This window comes from Erpetoichthys calabaricus, chromosome 3 (assembly GCF_900747795.2).
Source record: "Erpetoichthys calabaricus chromosome 3, fErpCal1.3, whole genome shotgun sequence".
NCBI lineage: Eukaryota > Metazoa > Chordata > Cladistia > Polypteriformes > Polypteridae > Erpetoichthys > Erpetoichthys calabaricus.
The window spans coordinates 85,478,868-85,499,657 of NC_041396.2; the positions used below are offsets into that span (position 1 = coordinate 85,478,868).

The 20,790-nt window shown below is 37.5% G+C and overlaps 2 protein-coding genes across 6 annotated transcripts in view; one reads left to right on the forward strand and one right to left on the reverse strand.

Moving 5' to 3' along the window:
• Nucleotides 1–20,790, reverse strand: part of taf11 (TAF11 RNA polymerase II, TATA box binding protein (TBP)-associated factor) — a 472,816-nt gene that overhangs the window by 361,379 nt on the left and 90,647 nt on the right. The window lies entirely within an intron of this gene.
• scube3 (signal peptide, CUB domain, EGF-like 3) overlaps nucleotides 4,248–20,790 on the forward strand; it is a 458,024-nt gene continuing 441,481 nt past the window's right edge. For 2 of the 5 annotated variants that reach the window (XM_051924638.1, XM_051924639.1), the window contains exon 1: nucleotides 4,248–4,763. In XM_051924638.1, the coding sequence (XP_051780598.1) occupies nucleotides 4,571–4,763 (193 nt within the window). In that variant the 5' untranslated portion in view covers nucleotides 4,248–4,570. The remainder of the gene's footprint in view (nucleotides 4,764–20,790) is intronic. The other 3 variants (XM_028797022.2, XM_028797023.2, XM_051924637.1) reach the window with 2 other exon arrangements.

Sequence of the window (20,790 nt, forward strand, 5' to 3'; positions counted from 1 at the left end):
GGCATCGGATGGACAGAAACATAATGTCCTAGAAGTGTTCTATTGGATTTAGGTCAGGCGAGCATGGGGGCCAGTCAATGGTATCAATTCCTTCATCCTCCAGGAACTGCCTGCATACTCTCGCCACATGATGCCAGGCATTGTTGTGCACCTGGAGGAACCCAGGACCCAATGCAATAGCATAGGGTCTGACAACAGGTCCAAGTATTTCAGCCAGATACCTAATGGCAGTCAAGGTGCTGTTATCTAGCCTGTAGAGGTCCGTGCATCCCTCCATGGATATGCCTCCCCTGACCATCACTGACCCACCACCAAACCAGCCATGCTGAACGATGTTACAGGCAGCATAACGTTCTCCATGGCTTCTCCAGACCCTTGCACGTCTGTCACATGTGTTCAGGGTGAACCTGCTCTCATCTCTGAAAAGCACAGGGCGCCAGTGGTGGACCTGCCAATTCTGGTATTCTAAGGCAAATGCCAATCGAGCTCCACAGTGCCAGGCAGTGAGCACAGGGCCCACTAGAGGACGTCGGGCCCTCAGGCCACCTTCATGAAGTCTGTTTCTGATTGTTTGGTCAGAGACATCCACACCAGTGGCCTGCTCAAGGTCATTTTGAAGGACTCTGGCAGTGCTCATCCTGTTCCTCCTTACCCAAAGGAGCAGATACTGGTCATGCTGATGGGTTAAGGACCTTCTACAGCTCTGTCCAGCTCTCCTAGAGCAACTGCCTGAATCCTGGAATCTCCTCCATGCTGTTGAGACTGTGCTGGGAGACACAGCAAACCTTCTGGCAATGACACGTATTGATGTGCCATCCTGGAGAAGTTGGACTACCTGTGCAACCTCTGTAGGGTCCAGGTATCGCCTCATGCTCCCAGTAGTGACACAAACCATACCCAAATACAAAACTAGTGAAAAAACAGTCAGAAAAGATGAGGAGGGAAAAATGTCAGTGGCCTCCACCTGTTAGACCATTCCTGTTTTGGGGGTCATCTCATTGTTGCCTCTCTAGTGCACCTGTTGTTAATTTCATTAACACCAAAGCAGCTGAAACTGATTATCAACCCCCTCTGGTACTTAATTGACCAGATCAATATCTCAGAAGTTTCACTGACTTGATGCTATACTCTGATTAAAAAGTGTACCTTTAATTATTTTGAGCAGTATATATATATCTACAGTATATATATATATATATATATATATATATATATATATATATATATATATATATATATAGTATACTGTGTATATATATATATATATATATATATATACATACATGTATACTAGCAGTATTTTAATTTGTTGAGTACATTAGCTGATCACAATGAGAATAACAGGAAAATACTTCATTGTTCTGCATAGATTTGTGTAGCACAGTGACAGGGACAAGCCCTGAGTATATAATGCTGAATCCTTGCAGCACATGCTCTGTGGGCGTTAGTTACTTCTAATGATAGGAGCTCTGGAGACAGAGAGTGAGATAAAGAACTCACAGAATTGAGAACTGGGAGCATAATTTTATCTTGGGGAGTCTCAGTGATTTAGTGATTTGCACTGCTGCCTCACAGCTCTGGTTACATCTTCACCCATAATAATTGGTCCAGCAGAGTTGACAGATACATCCCCAGCCCTCAGGGAGAATTAAAAGACCAGTGCAGCATTATAATCTACTCAAAACTAGTTCAGTGTCTCCTTTCCCATTGACTTCAAAGTATTTTGCCAAGTTTGCCTAAATTGATGCAAAGTCAATTCATTGGGGTTTGCTCATCACTAGTCAGTAGTCAAGCCCAATACAGTAACAACTTATTATTTGGCTACCATTGTGCTTCATGAGATATTACCAATAAATCATTGTTCTCTGCTATTACTACAAATTACATGGAGTTAGCAACATATGAAAAATATTATTTTTGGGTGGAGTATTCCTTTAAAGCCCTGACAACATTTATTGTGAGAAAATATGCAATAATGAGGAAAATCAGATAGAGGAAGATACATTTTCAAGGTACTGTATCTGTTTGTATATTTCAAAATTAGGATCATTATTTAATGTGAACTTGAGTGTAACTACTTTTTTTCTGTGTTTATTTCATATTATTTTAATTAATTAATTAATTTAATTAATTTAATTACTATTCTTCACACTGTGTGCGTTAGATGTCACCATTCACCGGATACAAATATACCTACATATAGGATTTGTTCTTCTAAAGAAAAAGAAAAGAGTATGACATCACTGGCTATAACAGCTGCAAATACCTGCTAGAGTTCTCATTCACAACAGTTTCTAAGACGTCTGAGTCTGCACTGGACCGAGTCTAGCTAAAGTCAAGCTCATTGTCACAAAATGCTGGGAGATGTGAAAAGTCAGTAGATTCTGAAGAGACTCTGGCTGGAGGACAGATGGTACCTGATTCAATTGTTATATGTAGATAGACATATCAAAGTGAACTTTGTCCAATTAATTATTTAGAGGTGAACCCCTCAAGTTCAAGATTTGTCAGCCAGGTCCAATACAAAAGGCGATACAAATACTGATTAATTCTGATTTTACAATATATACAGATATGTTAGTGGCATCACGTGTGGCTATGCTACCAGATGTACTGTATGAGTGAAAAGATCCATTATAGTGTACCAGGAATTGGTTTGTCTGGTGATGTCTTGATGAGCTACAGCTACATTTTTAAGCTACTGTAGGTGTACCTAAAACTATTTGTATTATGTATTACTATAAAGTATCACAGATAAACATATGTGTTTAGTAGGGTGTCAGCATCTTGTTGTCACCAAGGAAATAGTAAAAAGTGGCAAGGATTTCTCACTTGTCAACAGTGAAGCCTTTCCACTGACTAAACTATAACAGCATATGCTTTTTTAACGTTTTGAATAGAGAGTGTCATTTTCGTTGTTATATACATTGTGTGCCCCACCCAGTTCTGGTTCCCATCTTACCCTGGTTGCTGCTGACATTTGCAGCCCTGAATTATTTTATTACATGAAACAGTGCAGAAATAGGTATATCCATTTTGTGCTCCTGCTCAACCAATGCATATATATGTTTTACATTCTTTTTGTATACACAGTATATGTGTATGTCTATACTAGTAGTCTGGGTCTCCCATCCCAAATTTCCTCTGAGGACAAAAAAGTGCTATCTCTCTATCTAAACTTAAGTAAATATAAATATATGATAAGTATATACTCTATATATAAAATGAAAAGCAAAAGTTTAGAGATTTCACTCTTATCTGAATCTGTCAGGAGAGAAAAGGTTTCAAACAGCTGTATCAGCTTTAAGGCATAATTCTCCATTGGTCAATACACAGGTTAAGAAAGAAAGAAAGAAAGAAAGAAAGAAAGAAAGAAAGAAAGAAAGAAAGAACTTGTTGAGATTCTTAAACACTTAGTGATAAGCAGACAAGAAGCACTGTCATATCTACCAACACACTACAGCGAAGCCTTCCTCTGATTATTTTTTTAAAAGGCGTTTTTCAGGGAAAGACATGTCGCGTAACAATCTTTTCTTCTTTTTCAAATCCCTAGTCACATGAAACACTGGTATGCACTCACAAAGCGTCTTTTGGTGACTTTCCCCTGCGCTTAGAGTGAATTATTTACAGAAATAATTAAGCGAGTGGCACAATACGGTTCCCAGAGACGAGGAAACGACAATTAGAAAGAAAAGCTCGGCGCAAAGTAAATGTTGTAAGGAGGAGGCGCGCAGTAATGAATACATGAAAAGAAAGGAGGTGGGGAGGGGAACATTTTTTCAGATGTTAACAAAACGGACATAGGGTGGTGGCGGTGCTGGACACAAGATAGAGAAGGTTTTTTATGTTCTTGGTATTGAAAGAAGAAGCTCCATATAACGCGTATACCCCCCCCCCCCCCCCCCCCCCTAACCCAAACCCCTAAACACACTCACACTTAAACGTGCGCGTACACACACACACCAAGGCAGAGCGTGTTAAGGCTCTTGTTTGGTCGGGATGTGTGTTGCACTTTTGCATTGATCCATTGACTGCACATGGTCCCCGAGTCTGACCTCCGCGCCCGGAGAAGCCGTTTCCATGGCAACCTCCCCCATGCGCTTCTCAGCAGCTGATTGTAAATTCCTTAAACGGGAGCCGTGGAGGAGAGAAACTAGGCAGCGCGAGAGAGAGAGAGGGAGGGAGAAGGAGAGGGAGAGGTGTAGAGAGCGAGAGAGTGAGAGAGAGAGAGAGTGAGTGAGTGTGTGTGAGAGAGAGAGAGATCCTCCCCTTTCCTGAAGTCTTCTATCTCTCCCTCCCTCTCTCCCTTTACATTTCTTCCCCCTCCCATTATATTGAAATTGGCCGGGAATTGAACATGATCACAGAACTACTGCTAGTGTCGCACCCTGCCGGAGTGCTCTACCTTGCTGGAAGCTGAAATCAAGGACTGCAGAGGAGGCAGCAGCTCTCAACAGGGTTAAACAAGGACGGGATTTCACAGTGTATATATATATATATATATATATATCTATATATATATATATAGATATATATATATATATACATATATGTTCAAGTGTATACATACATGCACAGATTGCACTTTTTTCTGAATTATCAAAGACTTTTTTGTTCTTTTCTATTTGGACAAAGCCGCATTTTGTATTTTGCAAACAGTGTTTTGGCACTCATTATAATGCTGTTAAGGGTTGAATTTGGCGTGTTCTGGATTTGTCTTTCGCTGCTTCAGCCGGCATCTACAGTAAGCAAAGCTACTCAAGGTAAGACATTTCATTTAACGTGAATCTTATCGTTGCTGTCTCCTTTAAAGAGAAGAAGACATAGTACGGTCTTATTTCCCCTAATAGAAACAAATTCAACCTTATCTCACACCTCACACGGAAAAACACCTTAGTGACAAGCGAAATGGTAATTTCTTTCTAAAGATTTGCAAATGATGCGTTTGCGGAGCTAATGAGAGGCAGTCGAGAGCGTGTGAGATTTTACAAACCGCTTCGGTAATCGCTTAGGTCTGGACAAAGTTACAAAACTGTCAATTGCTTAGTCGTTTCACTCTTCGAAAAACATCGGCTTCACAATACCTAGCAGTTTCAGGTGTGTATTATGAGGGATGGGATTTTTTTAATCGAAAAAGTAGGTTCGGATAACTACACGTGTATATATTATGCGCGTGAGTGTACATCCGTCCTTTTAATGATCATTGAATGTATTTGTGTGTGGCAGGTATGCAAATCTGCACCTAGCACTTTATATTTTCTTATTTTTAAAAATATTTTTTACTTTGAATATATGAAAATCAAGCCAGACAATTCACTGATTGTTATCTATTTGTGAAATATATTAACGAAATGCATTATTTTCTTAAAGGAAACATTTGAGAATTATTTTCTTCAGATCAATTTCCTGTTAAATCCAAGAATGGATCAACATTTTGTTGATGAAAATGCATTCAAATATATTGATTGAAAACATGTCAATAATGCAGACGTCATGGTTCAAGCCTTAAATAAAGAAATATACAAGTCAACATTAATTTGAAAAGCATTATGTAAAATCTCAACCAATTTTCAAAAAGAACAGTATCTATCTATCTATCTATCTATCTATCTATCTATCTATCTATCTATCTATCTATCTATCTGTCTGTCTGTCTGTCTGTCTGTCTGTCTGTCTGTCTGTCTATCAACATTATTATAAGGCACCCCCAGTGAAAATAAGTGTTATGAATAATTTGGACTTTTTAAACTATTAACAAAGACTGTAAAGTCTTTCTGAAATATGTGCTGACTAATTCATGCCAGAGTTAGAGTGTACAGGGTGGGGTACAAAGGAGCTTACAATGCTACCCTCCCAAAAATGATTCTTAACCAGTAGGACAGCATTGAGTCAAGGCTGACAAACATTTTTAGTACTGTTATGATCCTACATGTTTTTGGTCACTTCCATTTTGTTTTAATTGCAAGACACTATATTTTCATCATGACGTGTAGCATGGCTGCCAGAGCTGCTGCATTAGTGGCACATCAACTTATGACTAGTACTGATCTGAAATATACAAACCTGTGAGGACGCGCCAGTTCATGCCTCTTAGATCACTGTGGAATTCTAAGGTGACTTTCTTTCCTTTCTCACTTAATTAATAATGCATACATGTGAAAAGCTATGAACATGTAATAATTTTAATTTCTTTTCAGCATGATCTCTTATGATAGCCGACTTAAGGTTAATCAAGGACAACATGTAGCAGCATCTTTTTGCAAACTTGGTGAAGAAGCATTCCCTTGGGGAAAGAGGAAAATAAAATCCTTGCATTAAACAAATCGAGATTATGTAGGATGTGTAATCCAACCTACAACTAAAATGGAAACTATAAAAAAAAATCTTTATAACACAACTATGTGTAAAAACCTCTGTAAAGTGTTAACAGTGCCATAATATCAGAAAATCTGTTTAAATAGGATTTGAAACACTATACTATGGGCTCCTACAGATTTGGTCTAGAATAATCTAGGCAAATTGTTACTGAAAGCTTGATTATGTTCTCTTTTCAGCACATTAATGTAACATACAGATACCGACAATTTCAAACTCCTGATACTTCCAAAGTTTCTCAGTCTATCAATGAATATTAATATTTCATTTGCAAATAATGTCTTCAGCACCATCTCACATTAGCTTCTCTGATACTATACATGTGATTGATTTTATGACTCCAAAATATTTTTCTGGACTTTACCAGGTGTACCATAGTAAACAAGTTCTAATGTACAGTAAATGTTTAGAAGAAACACTAAGCAATGAAGCAGCTTGATAGCTTCGGTCCTTTCTGTAACTGCAGTGTTAATGCTGATTCTGTGGACAGTATAAAGATAATCTGTAAAGTGAAGTCAAGGCCAACCTTCTGTGTTCTACATATGCTGTATGTTTTGACACTACCTGTGAAACTGGGCTCAACCCTTGCGGTTTACATTCTGAAGGGAGAAAGGCAATTAGGGTTGCAGAGGAGTGATAAAAAGAAGATTTTTTCACACCCTGGGTGGTCTTCTTCTGGGAAAACCTAATATTTACATTTTACAATTAAAACTTTTTTTATGGTGATGGCAAATAGTTTGTTGCTTCAATTACAAAGACTATAAAAGATGCAACATTAGCATAGCAAATATTGTGTGATGCAAATTAAAGTGGAAAGAAGGTTAATTGTTTTTTGTTAGCTTATTTTCAATAAGCCAGTGTATCTGGGCTTCACAAACAGAGTTCAAAAAACTACTGGGATGACTTCAGTAATTACATTAAGTAGGTCCAGAAATGGGTGGATAGATGAATGTAATGTAAAGACTGGTATTTTTTGCATGTTCTTTCTGTTTTTAGAGCAATCCTTTTTTATGCAGTACACCTCTAGGTGGTAGTTCCCTTCCCAAGCCAAGATACAAGTGAGCCTTTTGTATTGGTAACAACAGATACTACACATTTGATCTTGGCAAAAAAGCTGCATGTGGGGTTTACAATTGGATTTCTTTCTGCTCAGAACGCATTATGAATGGAACCCACGTACTTTGTCCAATTAGAAACACTAAATGTGTGAAGTGGCCCCAATCTGGTGCAGTTTCTGGCTTACTGGAAACAGAAAGAAAGAAAGAAAGAAAGAAAGAAAGAAAGAAAGAAAGAAAGAAAGAAAGAAAGAAAGAAAGAAAGAAAGAAAGAAAGGTGTGCATTAAACCAAAGTATCCTGGGAAAATATGCGAATCAGTCTTGGGACATAAGTTCCAAAACGAACATACAAAAAAAAAAAAGTTAGACAAGGGCAAAGATTAAGGGACACAATTTGCCAAGTAAATATTTAGTCAAACACAGATGTTGACGACATGCTTTTTGTCTTTCACGAGTATCTGAATGGTAGCAAATTCTGTTGGAAAATCTGATGTGGTACAGGGTCGTCTAGGTCTGAGGGGGGATGGGGGCTATGACTTGCTTGCCGTACAGCGCTTGACACTGACTTACGGACTATGCGAAGTTCAAGATTTGGCTTGGGAATGTATTTCGAATTAATGGAGGGAGTCCTCTGGAAATTACAAACCAAACCTTTAAGTCATGACTCTACTTGGCATATTTTTCTTTTTAACTGAGAGGAATTTTACAATTCTGTATGGACAACGTATGTCTTTGAATTATTAAAGATCTAGATGTAATCATTAAAGATGTTTACATCCGAAGGAGTCAAATATATATTCTTTCTTTATTGGTGTATTACAGTAATTTTTACAATAATAACACTTACCCACGTGGGTGAACCATTGTCATTTTTCAAAGGTTCGGTCCCGTATATTCAGAAGTTATAGCTGAAGTACTGTTATCTTTGTTGACCATCACCCACCGCTTCTGGGAGTATAGCCGAAAATTTTGCTAAAGTCATGGAGTCACTTGGAAGTGGAGTTAGCGCACGATGTCTGGTGCAACATATCTCGATGCTGTTTGCGCAGGGTAAAGATGAAGAATGAGGAGGAGGAGGAGGAGAAAAGGTAATGGGTTATATAGCACATCACACGGCGTAAATACCGGTGGCACCACTTTGGTCTAGAAGTTTTCTTAGCCAGCCCAGTTATTATTTTTAAGTTATTTTGTTAGTTTTTCAAATAACGACATTAAAACTAGTGGCCTAATGAATAAGGAGTTGGATTGTAAAGCAAGTTTGCCGGTTTAGTCCCATCACTGACTCACTTAATGAAACGAGCGAATCGCTTTAAATAAACACGTTTTTATCAACTACTGACTTTGAAGTTTACTGTTTTTGAAGTTTTTGTAATAATGTCAATGCTCATCCTGTTTTCCAAGCATACCGACTTAACTAAACGGCTGCGTCGAACTGCTGACATATAGAAGTTCACTCCGAATTTTTATCCCAATTTTAATTTATAGCAATATAACCAATTATTCCCGTACTGTTTTCGTTTCTGTCTGAGCGCATGTGAGCAGCGGATAAATCTGAAGGCTGCTCCGCTATCGTGCATTGACTGGCAATTTTTTATATTTACTTTTAAAAGAATAGTTTGGTTGTGCATTATGTACGTTATCTTCCATGCTGTCAGATAAGTGTCTGGACTGAAACCATTGTCAAATAACACGAATTAAAAAACATTAATGTCCAAGTAACTGAGACCATAAACTTATAAGAATAACCTGCAGTTCGTTATACCACGAATTAATTTTGCTTTACAGTTGGCGCTATACATCATCCAAGATATACGCACCCGATTGCTGCTTATATGGAGCCTGCAATTTCTCCCGAAGAGGAGATTTATTCCAGTTTGTGCTAATGTCCGTGTGTGGTTGCCTGTACTGAAATCAAGTCTCATCTCCATTTCGTAATTATCGCTTTATTTCTAATGCTGTTTCTTGTATGCCCGAACATGTACCCAAAGCTTATGACCCAGAATGTAGATCAATAGCAGTCCCAAAGGGGCTTTAGTCGATGAGAAACAAAAATATCATAGACACAAGCTATGAATGACAATATACAGTATTCTGAAAATGACAAGAGATGATGCAAATCTTTAGTCATGGGTTTAATGGCTGCCCAACTTGGAGTATCCTTCTGGAAGCAGGCTTACAGCATCATTTAGCTACTAGTTATTAAAGGACAGATTAATTGTGTTGTTACATAGTGATATTTACATTGACAGGGTTTGAGGTGGTCAGGCTGGGAGGCCAAGAGGATAGGAAAGAACTTTATGCGACATCAGATGTTGAATTTAAGAGAGCCTTTAGGTTTAGCCATGTTTGGCACATTCACTTCAGTGGCAGCAAACTGTGAATCTGTTTTGGAAACCTAACACAGTTTGGGAATAAGAACATAAATTCTTGGGATGAATGGGAGATACACTGCCATGCTCAATAACATGTTTGGAAAAATAAACAAAAAATGAACTTTTCCCAGTCTACCAGGGTTTAAATGTTCTAGTACAATTTTCTGTGTGTTTGCGGCGTTGTTAAAACTGTTTTTCTTAAATCAGCCTATTATGATGTGTGTGACATCATTCTAAAACCTGATGACAGTCCCTTTTAAATGCTTCTTGAACATAAAAGCAATGATTTTGCAATGCCTGAACCAAAGTTGGGAATGGATCCAGCATAACTTTGTGTTGTCATTTATGAAAGCCACAATCTTTTTATTTTGAGATATACCCATCTTAAATCAGAATCATTTTGCATTCCACCTTATCTGTTGTTTTTTGTTCAGTATTCTTAAGTTTTTTGTAATGTGCTTTGTTGTGTCCCTGTCTGGAAAAGCTGCACTATAAACTACATATTGATTTATTTTCCATCCATCCATTTTCCAACCCACTGAATCCGAACACAGGGTCACGGGGGTCTGCTGGAGCCAATCCCAGCCAACACAGGGCACAAGGCAGGAACCAATCCCGGGCAGGGTGCCAAACCACCGCAGGACACACACAAACACACCCACACACACACACACACTAGGGCCAATTTAGAATCGCCAATCCACCTAACCAGCATGTCTTTGGACAGTGGGAGGAAACCGGAGCGTTTTCCATAGTGTTATTCATAGTACACATTTGACATTTTTTGTTGCACTGTAACAGTACCATAGCCTTTGTTCTCTGAATGAATCAGACAATAAAAGGCAGCAGATAAAAGACTGTGATGGATTATGGTGATCATCTTTTAGTTCATTGCATAGTTATCAGTCGCTGTGCTTCTAAAGTCACTCCCTCTGCATGTAGACGTTATGTAGTACATACACACAGCATTTATGTGGCATTGTAAAAAAGAAATGTTTTGGCAGTTTCCTGCTGCACACATCACAGTACAAGTGGTATTGTAATGACTTTTGTAGCATCCTATAATAAAAGGCTCTAGTTGATTGCTGACTACCTTTGCTTGGCTCTTCTGCAGCTGCATCTGCTCAGCTAATGACAGCTTGTAGGCAATGGTGCTACTTCACAAATAAGCACTGGAAACATGAGCTAAGCGGCTGCAACATTGAACTATCTTCAGGCAACTGTGGTCCAAGTTTTCAGCAATACATGAAATTCACTTCTGTATATTGAGACGTTCAGACTGGCATGCACCACCCAGCAGTGCAAAAGGAACATCCAATCAATTTGCATGTAGAGGTTTTCTTTTTTTTTTTTTTAATTTTGACTTTGCAAAGAGTTGTTGTACTGTCATTGGACAAGAGCTGTGTAACTGTGGAAGTCATTCCATGAGCAAATTTAACTAAATTTAATGTATTGATACAGAATTTCTGTTACTGTTTGTGTATAAGAAAGAAAATGAAAAAATAGATAAAAAAGGTGAAGCTCTCAGAAGTGTAAAATGAGATGAGATTGCTCCTGAGGCAAGTGTTAGATGGTTGGCACTGCTTCCATATCTAGACTCAATCAATCAGCCAGGAATTTTATTTCCTTGCCGACTTTCGCAATCAAAACAACCTGAAGGCACTTGACTTGAGAAAAGATTTACAGTATACTGTGTAAGAATGTATGTATAAAAATGATTAAACTCAGAAAATTTCCACATATATTCCTATCATATTTATGTTTTTCGATTGACAGCAATGTCTGGTGATCTTCATTCTTGTTTTTTCTAACTCTGCCTTTTCCTTTATTTTACATGTCTAAATTTTTAACTTGTGCTCAAGTTTTTTTCTTCTCCTACATCTTAAAGGTGTCCAGGTTAGTTAAATGATGCCACAAGAGTGACTAGTGTTGTATTTAGGGATGGCACTCACTTTGTGTGTAGTGCTGTTGGCAATGTTCCTAGCAACCTTTGACTAGAAAAGTGAAGTTCAAAGTTGGAATTTTCTTGTAATCTGAATTATGTTTTTTGAATTGTACCATTTCTAGTTATTGTGCTGTTTCAGAAACTATCCATAGAAAACAAAGGTTGATTGATATGATGCATTCATACTGGGTAAGAATAGCACTGTTTTGATTGGCTGATATTACTCTGGCAGAAGCATAAATGGAGAGTCCCCACCCCATCCAGCCTGCAGCAGTGGTTGCATCTGTAATGCTCTGTACATAATCATACACTTAGCCATGCCTCAATACTCTGTTGATTGCAGACTGTGGAGGGGACGTTGGCGCACGCATATTGCTGCCGCTCTTCCTTGTCATCAACACTTTTCGTTAAGCGCCTTGAGCATGGGAAAGGCACTATATAAATAAAATGTATTATTATTATTATAGTCTAATGAGATCCACTGTGCCATGCATATTAATACTTTTAATCTTGTCTTTTACACTTTACTCTCACATACTTTTTTACAATGATTTTTGCCTTGTGATTACATTCTGAACCTTTTTTCTGTTTCAGACAAGGGCATTGACTCCTCTTGTTTCTGCTGGTTCTCAGTCTCTATACTTACCTTTACTCATTATGTCTCTGTGTCCTCCAGTTGCACATTTATTAATTTGCATTTAAACAAGGTGCTCAAAGATTTTGTCTAATAATGCTTTGTGAAATCATTTGTCCTTACTTAAGCTTAAGGAAGGGTATGCATGATTATCAAGGAGGAGGAGAAGATAACACTACACAGAGAGCTTAAGTCAAAGAATTTGAGAGTATTCATCTTGTTTTTAGTTCTTTCAGGAAGGACAATTAAGACAGTACAGAGTAAATGATTCTCCATTCCCCCACTACCCCCATTAAATTGTAAATATTAATGCAACTGCAGTGGAACGGATGCTGAAATTCAAATACTGTTAATTTTTATTTTTCAAAGAATTTTTATTTGCAATCTGTAATGATTCGATTCTTTCCCATTTTGTCCAATATTTTTGCACAAACGTTCACACAAGAAGGTGCTTTTAATTCAAACACCCATGGTCTCATTTACAACTTGAGTTTACCTGGCTGTTTATCAAAATCCAAGTACACTGACTTCAAGCAACAATTATTAACCTAGATAATTGCTTCTTTTATCATGAGCAACAATATACAGCACAATAAAGATACTGATATGGAAAAAAATCTATACGTTTACTCCATTCGTCCATCAACCCGCCAATCCATTTTTAACCTGCTTATCCAGTTTACAGATACTGTATGGAGAATTGGCGATTATCCTAGCAGCAGTTAGTGCAAGATAAGAACCAACCATGAATGGGATACCAATGCATCAAAAGGCACACTCACGCAAACACACTCTGATTTCACTTGTAACTCAAAAATAATAATAATGATATATCCTACAGCGCTAAACATGAAAGATGATATGGGACAGGCAATGCAAGATGAGTTAACTCATCTCTTGTATAACCTGCAGTCACCAAATATATATATTTTTTATTTATATATGCTTACTTGAATTTAATGTTTATGAAGAGAATTCAGTCTGCATACAGTAGATGGTTGGTCCAATAAACTGCACACACAAAGGCAGTCATGCAAAACTACCAACACACTAGAGGTATTAACAAAATGACAGCATTACTGTAGGCCGAGGGAGGAAAAATAAAGTAGCACGAATTGAACAGACAGACTTCACAAAGGATTCACACAACTAAGGACTAGAAATTAAAAAATACCCCTTTTCCTTGAGGCACTATGACACCAAATGCAATTGTTTTATTAAAAAATGGATTTTCAAATTTTATGTGAAGCTAAGATGGACATCACCGTGTTGGAGCAGGTAATATTTCCAATTTATAACACCTAGGCCATACCTCTGTTCGCTACTGAAGGTTACATCTATGTAGAATAATATGCATGTTAATGTGTTTTTTTTTTTTTTCTCTGAAAACTACACTTTAAAGGTAAGGTTAACTGGCCAGTCTATATTAGCTCAGTGATTGTGTCTGTTTGCTCTCACTTCTCTTTTACTGTGGTTTCCTTGTGCTTGAATTTGCCATAATAGGCTCAATTTCCCTATCATTCTGCACAGGTTCCAAATATACAAAAATGAATAAATGGAAAGTGGACAAACATGATTTAGCACAATAAAAGAAACAAGAAATTTAAACCTTACTGGTAACCTGAAGAGAAAAAAATAGAGTCCCGTGTTCATTTGTAGAATTTCACAGCATTTATAACTCTGTAACCCACAACTACTGGGCAAATCTTGAAATTATAGACTGAAACACAAAAGTGTGGGCCTTTTATCTCCTACGCTGCAATGACTATACTACAGGTTACTGGACACTCACTATGTGTTCAGATTTGCATTTAATAATGTGCAGTGGAATTCAAGGAAGGTAACACGCTATGTGCTCCTCTTTGGATTCCAGCTCACATTCTACTCCACTGAACTGCCAAGAAGCTCTACATTCTCACTGAAATATGTAACAGTCTGAAAGCCTGAGCATTTCAAAGATGCAGTTCAATCATAAGCTGCCTGTCCAGGTAAGGTTTTTCTCTGGCCTCTAAGGTGAAGTGTGTGAGCAATTTTAGTTTCCTATGATTTTGTAGAAAAGCTTGTTAAGTAATTAACTAGTGTAGGCAAGACTTTAAACTGTGACATTCCTTCATACTAAATCCCAAGTCACTTGAATAACTTGTTAGATAAAGATTCAACCACTTTTTACAAGTTAAACAAACAGGTAGATTTTATATTCATATAGTGACATTGGTAGTATTTGTTATCACAAATTGGTTTATAAAGTGATTTATATGTATTTGTTTTAAACTTCCAAGGTAAATGATTAAGATAATTAATTATTCTAGGTAAAAGAAATGATTGAATGGATAGAGTGATCCATATCTGAATAATTTATGAGCAGCATTTAAGAGACAAGGTGATTCACAATCCACTAGTTAAGCCCCAGCTGTTAAAAGTCTGTTAAACCCTTCCCAAATCCTTTCTGTGTTTTCTACAGTCTTTCTTCCTCCGGGACCATGATTATTAACAGCAATGGAGTTTATTAGCTTCTTTCAAGTTATGCCTTTGTTAAGAGGGTTTTCCACTGAGTGAAAAGTTCTTTGAAACTTAGCCCCATTTTAAACAATACAGGAGTTATCCGAGTGGCTTACACACTGCCTTTCATGATGTCTTGTCAGAATAAAGTGATTAAAAAATACATAACCCAAAAGTGGGCAGCCTGGTTAAGAAAATAATGATTGTATAGAACAGATCTACTATTCTGTCATCACATTTCTTATTTCTTATCCCTTGCATGAAAATAAATTGGAGAAAGCACACTGTGAAGCTACCAAAAAAACATACCTTATGTTTATTAGACATAATATGTATGTGACTGTCAGTGCAGGCCCTGCTGTCAAAGTGTGGACAGATTAAAAAAAGAAAAGATGAGTGTTTAAACAACATTCCTAAGAAATAAATCTGCTTCTGGTAAAACCATAAAAGTGCAAAAACATTCTGTTTGTCATCCAATTCCATCTGCTCTGGAATTTGGGTGGAGCTAGGAACCAGAACTAAAAAAGAAATTGGGAAATACCCAAAACTACTGCAGTATTAGCGTGCGTGTGCATGCATGTGTTCAAGGTAATGTCATAGTGTATGGGTGCACATGTGCAGCAAGTGTGTGCACAAGTGTATGACAGTGTAAGAATGCATGCTACATGTGCAGAAATATGTACAAATTGAGTATGAGTGTGTGTATGTATAGACCTGTGTGTACAGGTGCATACAGGTGTGTAATTATGTGATGTGTGTGTATGCACACATACAAAGCAAGTGTGTATATGTACAGATATTGTGTACAGAGATACAATGTGTCCTGGTGTGCATTGGTACAAGTCATATTTGAAACTGTTTCTAAACTGGATGAACGTTCATATATCTATTAATATGTGTGCTTGTGGCCAGCTGCTTGTGTGTTTGTGTGTGTGTAAATCAGGTGTATTCAATTTGTAAGCTAAAACTTGTATTTGAGTACAGATGTAAACTTACAAAAATATATTTCTGCACATAGGTGTGAGCATATGGGTACTTCTGATATGCTAGTGTGCATGTATGTATGCTTGAATAAGTTCAGGGAGTTGAACAGTTTGTTGACTTTATGATAAACGAGGGTGGTTTAAGTATTACCTCCTCATCATGATCTTTTCGGTTGGGTTTGCTTTCTTAATGATGTTTATTATATATAAGAAATTCTATAAAGTCTAGGTCTCTTCTATCACTTGTTATTATGTCTTGTCAAAGGAAAAAGTAAGAATAGAATAGAAAAGAAGAGCTTTGGCAGCATTGCCTACTAGTTGAAATCTGCTCGGAAGAAGGTGAGGGTGCTGATAGATTAATCCCAAGAAAAATGCTTTAAAGCTAGTGCAGACTCAGACATAACCACTGGTATTGGGAGCAATTTCTAAGACATGCTTAAACCACGTCCAATCATGTACCTCAGTTGAGCTGGAAGAAAACACGTGTATTTACAGGACAGGCTTATTCTATCCTTATTCTATTTTTACTTTTGTTCCATCCAGGCAGTGTGGTGTAGTGGTTAAGGCTTTGGACTTCAAATCCTGAAATTGGGGATTCAAATCCAGCTACTGACACTGTGTGGCCATGAGCAGGTCACTTGACATGCCTGGGCTCCAAATGGAAAACCAAAACAATGTAACCAGTTGTATCATAAATGTTTTAAGTCTCCTTGGATAAAAGTGTCAGCCAAATAAGTAAATGCATAATGTAAATATACAATGAAATGTACTTTGACCCCACCATCTTACCTTTTTTCATTTAGAAGACATTTATGCAGTGAGAAGCTATCTTTCCCATTTTTTTTTTTTTACATTTAGGTGGAGATACAATGCTGCCAGGCTCTGTCTCATCCCAACGATTCACATTTGCCTCTTCCAACCTTTTCTTGCTCATAGTTCCTTATGCATATGCCCAGTATCCTCTGCCTCACCCTTATGTAACAGAAACATACACAGACATTTTATCCAGTTTGAGCTGTCAGTGAATTGACCGACTCATACATTCAATTTAGAGGTAAGGGAATGGCTAGGATTAGCTCAAAGAAAAATGGGAGCAGTTCAAGACAGTACTTCTTTAATTTCAAAAATTTACCCATCCAGTTCACAAACTTACTTTTTCCATTTAGTATATTCTCCCCAGTTCTGCTCAATTTTTTTCTTTGGTTGCTCTGGTTTTCCTTCCACATTCTAAGGGCATGCTTGTTACGTATAATGGCAATTTATACTGACTGACTGCAAGATGTATGCATAACGGGACCAATTGGACTTGACAATGGATTGACAACTCCATCCCATGTTGGTTTCTACCTTTTACCTGTGACAGACTGCCACTCACCCATGACCCTAGAGTGTATTAAACAAATTTGAGAATGTGTAATTTAAATTGTAATATTATGTACAAGTTGCTTCACCCTACTTGTAAAGACACTTTTGAAAGTTAATATATGACTATGAAGAAGGATGAATAGACAACATACACAAATATATCCCTTACCTATGTTAAATTTCATTCAATCATCTAATTCCCTCTGAAGTTTTTCACAGGGTAAGCATGCCACTAACATCATGAAGCAGTATGATGAAGTACAGTATTATACTATGATTTAACTTCCAAAGTGCTGGACAAAATTTTGCTTCATGCAATAACTGTTTATAGAACTGTTGTGCACAATTTTACAGTATTTTCAGGTTTATTGATTTATTCATTGAGCAGGGATCAGCAAACTGTATCCTGTTCCACTTTTCAATTTGGCCCATAAATGAACCACAGAAGTAGAACCTAGTAGTTAGTCACTTTATACAAAGGTGCAATAGCTTATAAAATAAAAAAAAAACAAAAGTTTCAAAGCTGTGCCTGATCTTAAAGGGATAATGCCCTGGGATAACAGAAAGTGACAGAGACTGATTTCTTTTGTTTAACGGAAGGTTAACTTGTGAAGGCCCATTAATGTTTGCTTAAAAACACTGCTGATCCTTCTAGTACCTTTCAAGGTAAGAAATCTCCAAAGTTGAATCATATGAATATTATAATGCAGATTGTGAAAAAAAAATATTCCTGCCTTGTGCCCAATGCTTGCTGGGATTGGCTTCAGCTTTCCCACAACCCTGCCCTGGTTAAGTGGGTTTAGAAGGTAAATGAATGGATATACAGTATATAAGTAGCTTGCAGACTGTCATAGAGCATCAGTGATGAATCTAAAGCCTTACAGGTTCCTTTCTCATTTATAGTACAATCTTGCATCTGCCTTTAACAAACTCTGTCTAAATATGCCTTTTTAAATGGTTAACTTTTATAACAAATGATCTGTATGTGTTATACACAATGAGACTGAACCAAAGTTTTAGGTTTAAAACTGGAACAGTATAAGTCCTAAATTCAAAAAATGGCGCTTAACAAAGTAACTTAACAGATAATGGCAATGTGAAGTTTAAAATGGGGAGCCTTTGTATTCTGTCCTTACTCTATTCAGTCTGTCTTTGCTATGCATTTGCTATGCAAAAATGTCTAGCAGAAATACATAACGGTTGCCTTGGTTCAGTGGATAATGATGAAGAGAGACACTACATGTTTGCATTTTGTCCCAGTTAGCCAAAATTCCCTGAACACTTTATGGTTCATGTTAGCATACATTAGCATCTAATTGTATGCACTCCATGTTTCATTTCACTTTAATTTATTAAATTTTGTTCTTCCTTAAAAACTGTTGAACTGCAACATTGGATCTTTTGAGTGACTTAGGTCTTAAACAGAGAATTGATCATACTTTTAACAATGCAGCGCACAGACACTTGGTTATTTAATGCAGTGCTGTATTTCTCACTTTTGATGTCAGAATGAGACTTGATCACTTCCTTTCCCATCCTCTCCACTCATTTAGATTTGTGGATACTTAATCTTTTCATCAAGCTTGGTGTTGTTGAAAAAGCCTTTTTCAGGGACAGGCCCCTGGGCACACACCCAGAACACACTGAAGGTAGATCTGATTGCTCCTGGATATCCTATGGCCTCCACACCACCATGTCTGTTGGAAAGTTGACTACTGAAATCAAGCATCCTGCCTCTGTACTTCCCTGGGCTTACCCAAAGAAGGCTTTGATGGATCTTATGGTTCAAAGCACAGGAGTAAATGGCATTCTGTACAATCATGAAAAAGAATTTCAAGTATTACCTGTAACATTATTTGTAACATTTTCAAATCCATCCATCCATTTTCCAACCCGCTGAATCTGAACACAGGGTCACGGGGGTCTGCTGGAGCCAATCCCAGCCAACACAGGGCACAAGGCAGGGAACCAATCCTGGGCAGGGTGCCAACCCACCACAGGACACACACAAACACACCCACACACCAAGCACACACTAGGGCCAATTTAGAATCGCCAATCCACCTAACCTGCATGTCTTTGGACTGTGGGAGGAAACTGGAGCGCCCGGAGGAAACCCACGCAGACACGGGGAGAACATGCAAACTCCACGCAGGGTGGACCCGGGAAGCGAACCCGGGTCTCCTAACTGCGAGGCAGCAGCGCTACCACTGCGCCACCGTGCCGCCCACATTTTCAAATAATAGGTCAAATGAAATACTGAAAGCAGGGTGACTGTCCACTAAGCTACTTAGCCAAAATAATCTTGTTTCAAAACAACACAAAATTCTGTACATATCTTGTTCAAATTCCAAAATCAGTTGAAATTTCAAGTTAAGGTAGCCATGGGCAGTTTGAATTGCTGCATCACATATTTTAATTTTTGTCAAAAGTGAAATATTTTGGTTTCAGCACCAGTGGAATGTTTGGTTACATCTCATATGAGGCACTTGAAGGCTAGAGTTCATCATATCTTGTGTGCTGTCCAAGTAGCCATGTGGTGTTGTCTATTGCATTAGCCCCTTATAAAGCTGGAAGCACTGCAGACACTTAATTTTTCCAGTCAAGATCTCTGTTGTATAGACTTGTGATGAGACTTTCTGACCTTGGTGGAATTAATTGAATTTACTGTGTTACTGAGAAACAGACAGATAGCCAGCCAGAGAGAGCTGCATTTTTATATACTATATACAGTATAATACTTGCCTGCCTTTATGAAACAGTTATAGATTTCTAAATCAATTTGCACTTAACTTTAGACATAGATGCAGATCCATCTATGTGTCTCTAGAAAGATTTTGTAGATTCCTGTGTGTTTCTAATAAGTATTTACAATTCACTAACAGGATCTATCATTTAGATATTCCTTTATCATTTACCATCATAGGAACCTTTTTAAAAATGAGGGCATATGTTTCTATCAAGTAAATTCATAATAATACTATACATGCATGCATCTGACAAGATTTTTAAAAATAAATGTCTGCTGTTGTCCCCAGATCACTAAAGTCCTTCCTAGCAAGATAACTAAAGTTGTCTATAACAATCCTAATGTGTGTGTGTATATATATATATATATATATATATATATATATATATATATATATACAGTATGTTTGTAATAAGCACCTTAAATTGATACTTTTCACTGTCAGTGGAAAGCATTAAATAAATTCAGGCATCTGCTTCTAGCAAGTAATTATAGACTAATAAAAATAGATGTCTACAGATGTCTGTTTCTGACATGTTTTAACAACTACATACCTTAAGAAGTCTCAAACAAGTTTTGGAGGTTCCTGTATACTGTATGTTTCTAATAGCCATTTCTAGATAGATACCTGTCACTATCTCTAGGAAGCTTGTACAAATTAACATACTGTATAATTCCAATAACAGTTTATTTCAATTAGGGATATGGAGAGGTAATGTCTATACAAAAATCATTAAGTACAAGATAGGAACTAGTTGCATCAATTGCAGAACTATCAATTAACCTAATAGACTCATCTTATTAAAGAAGAC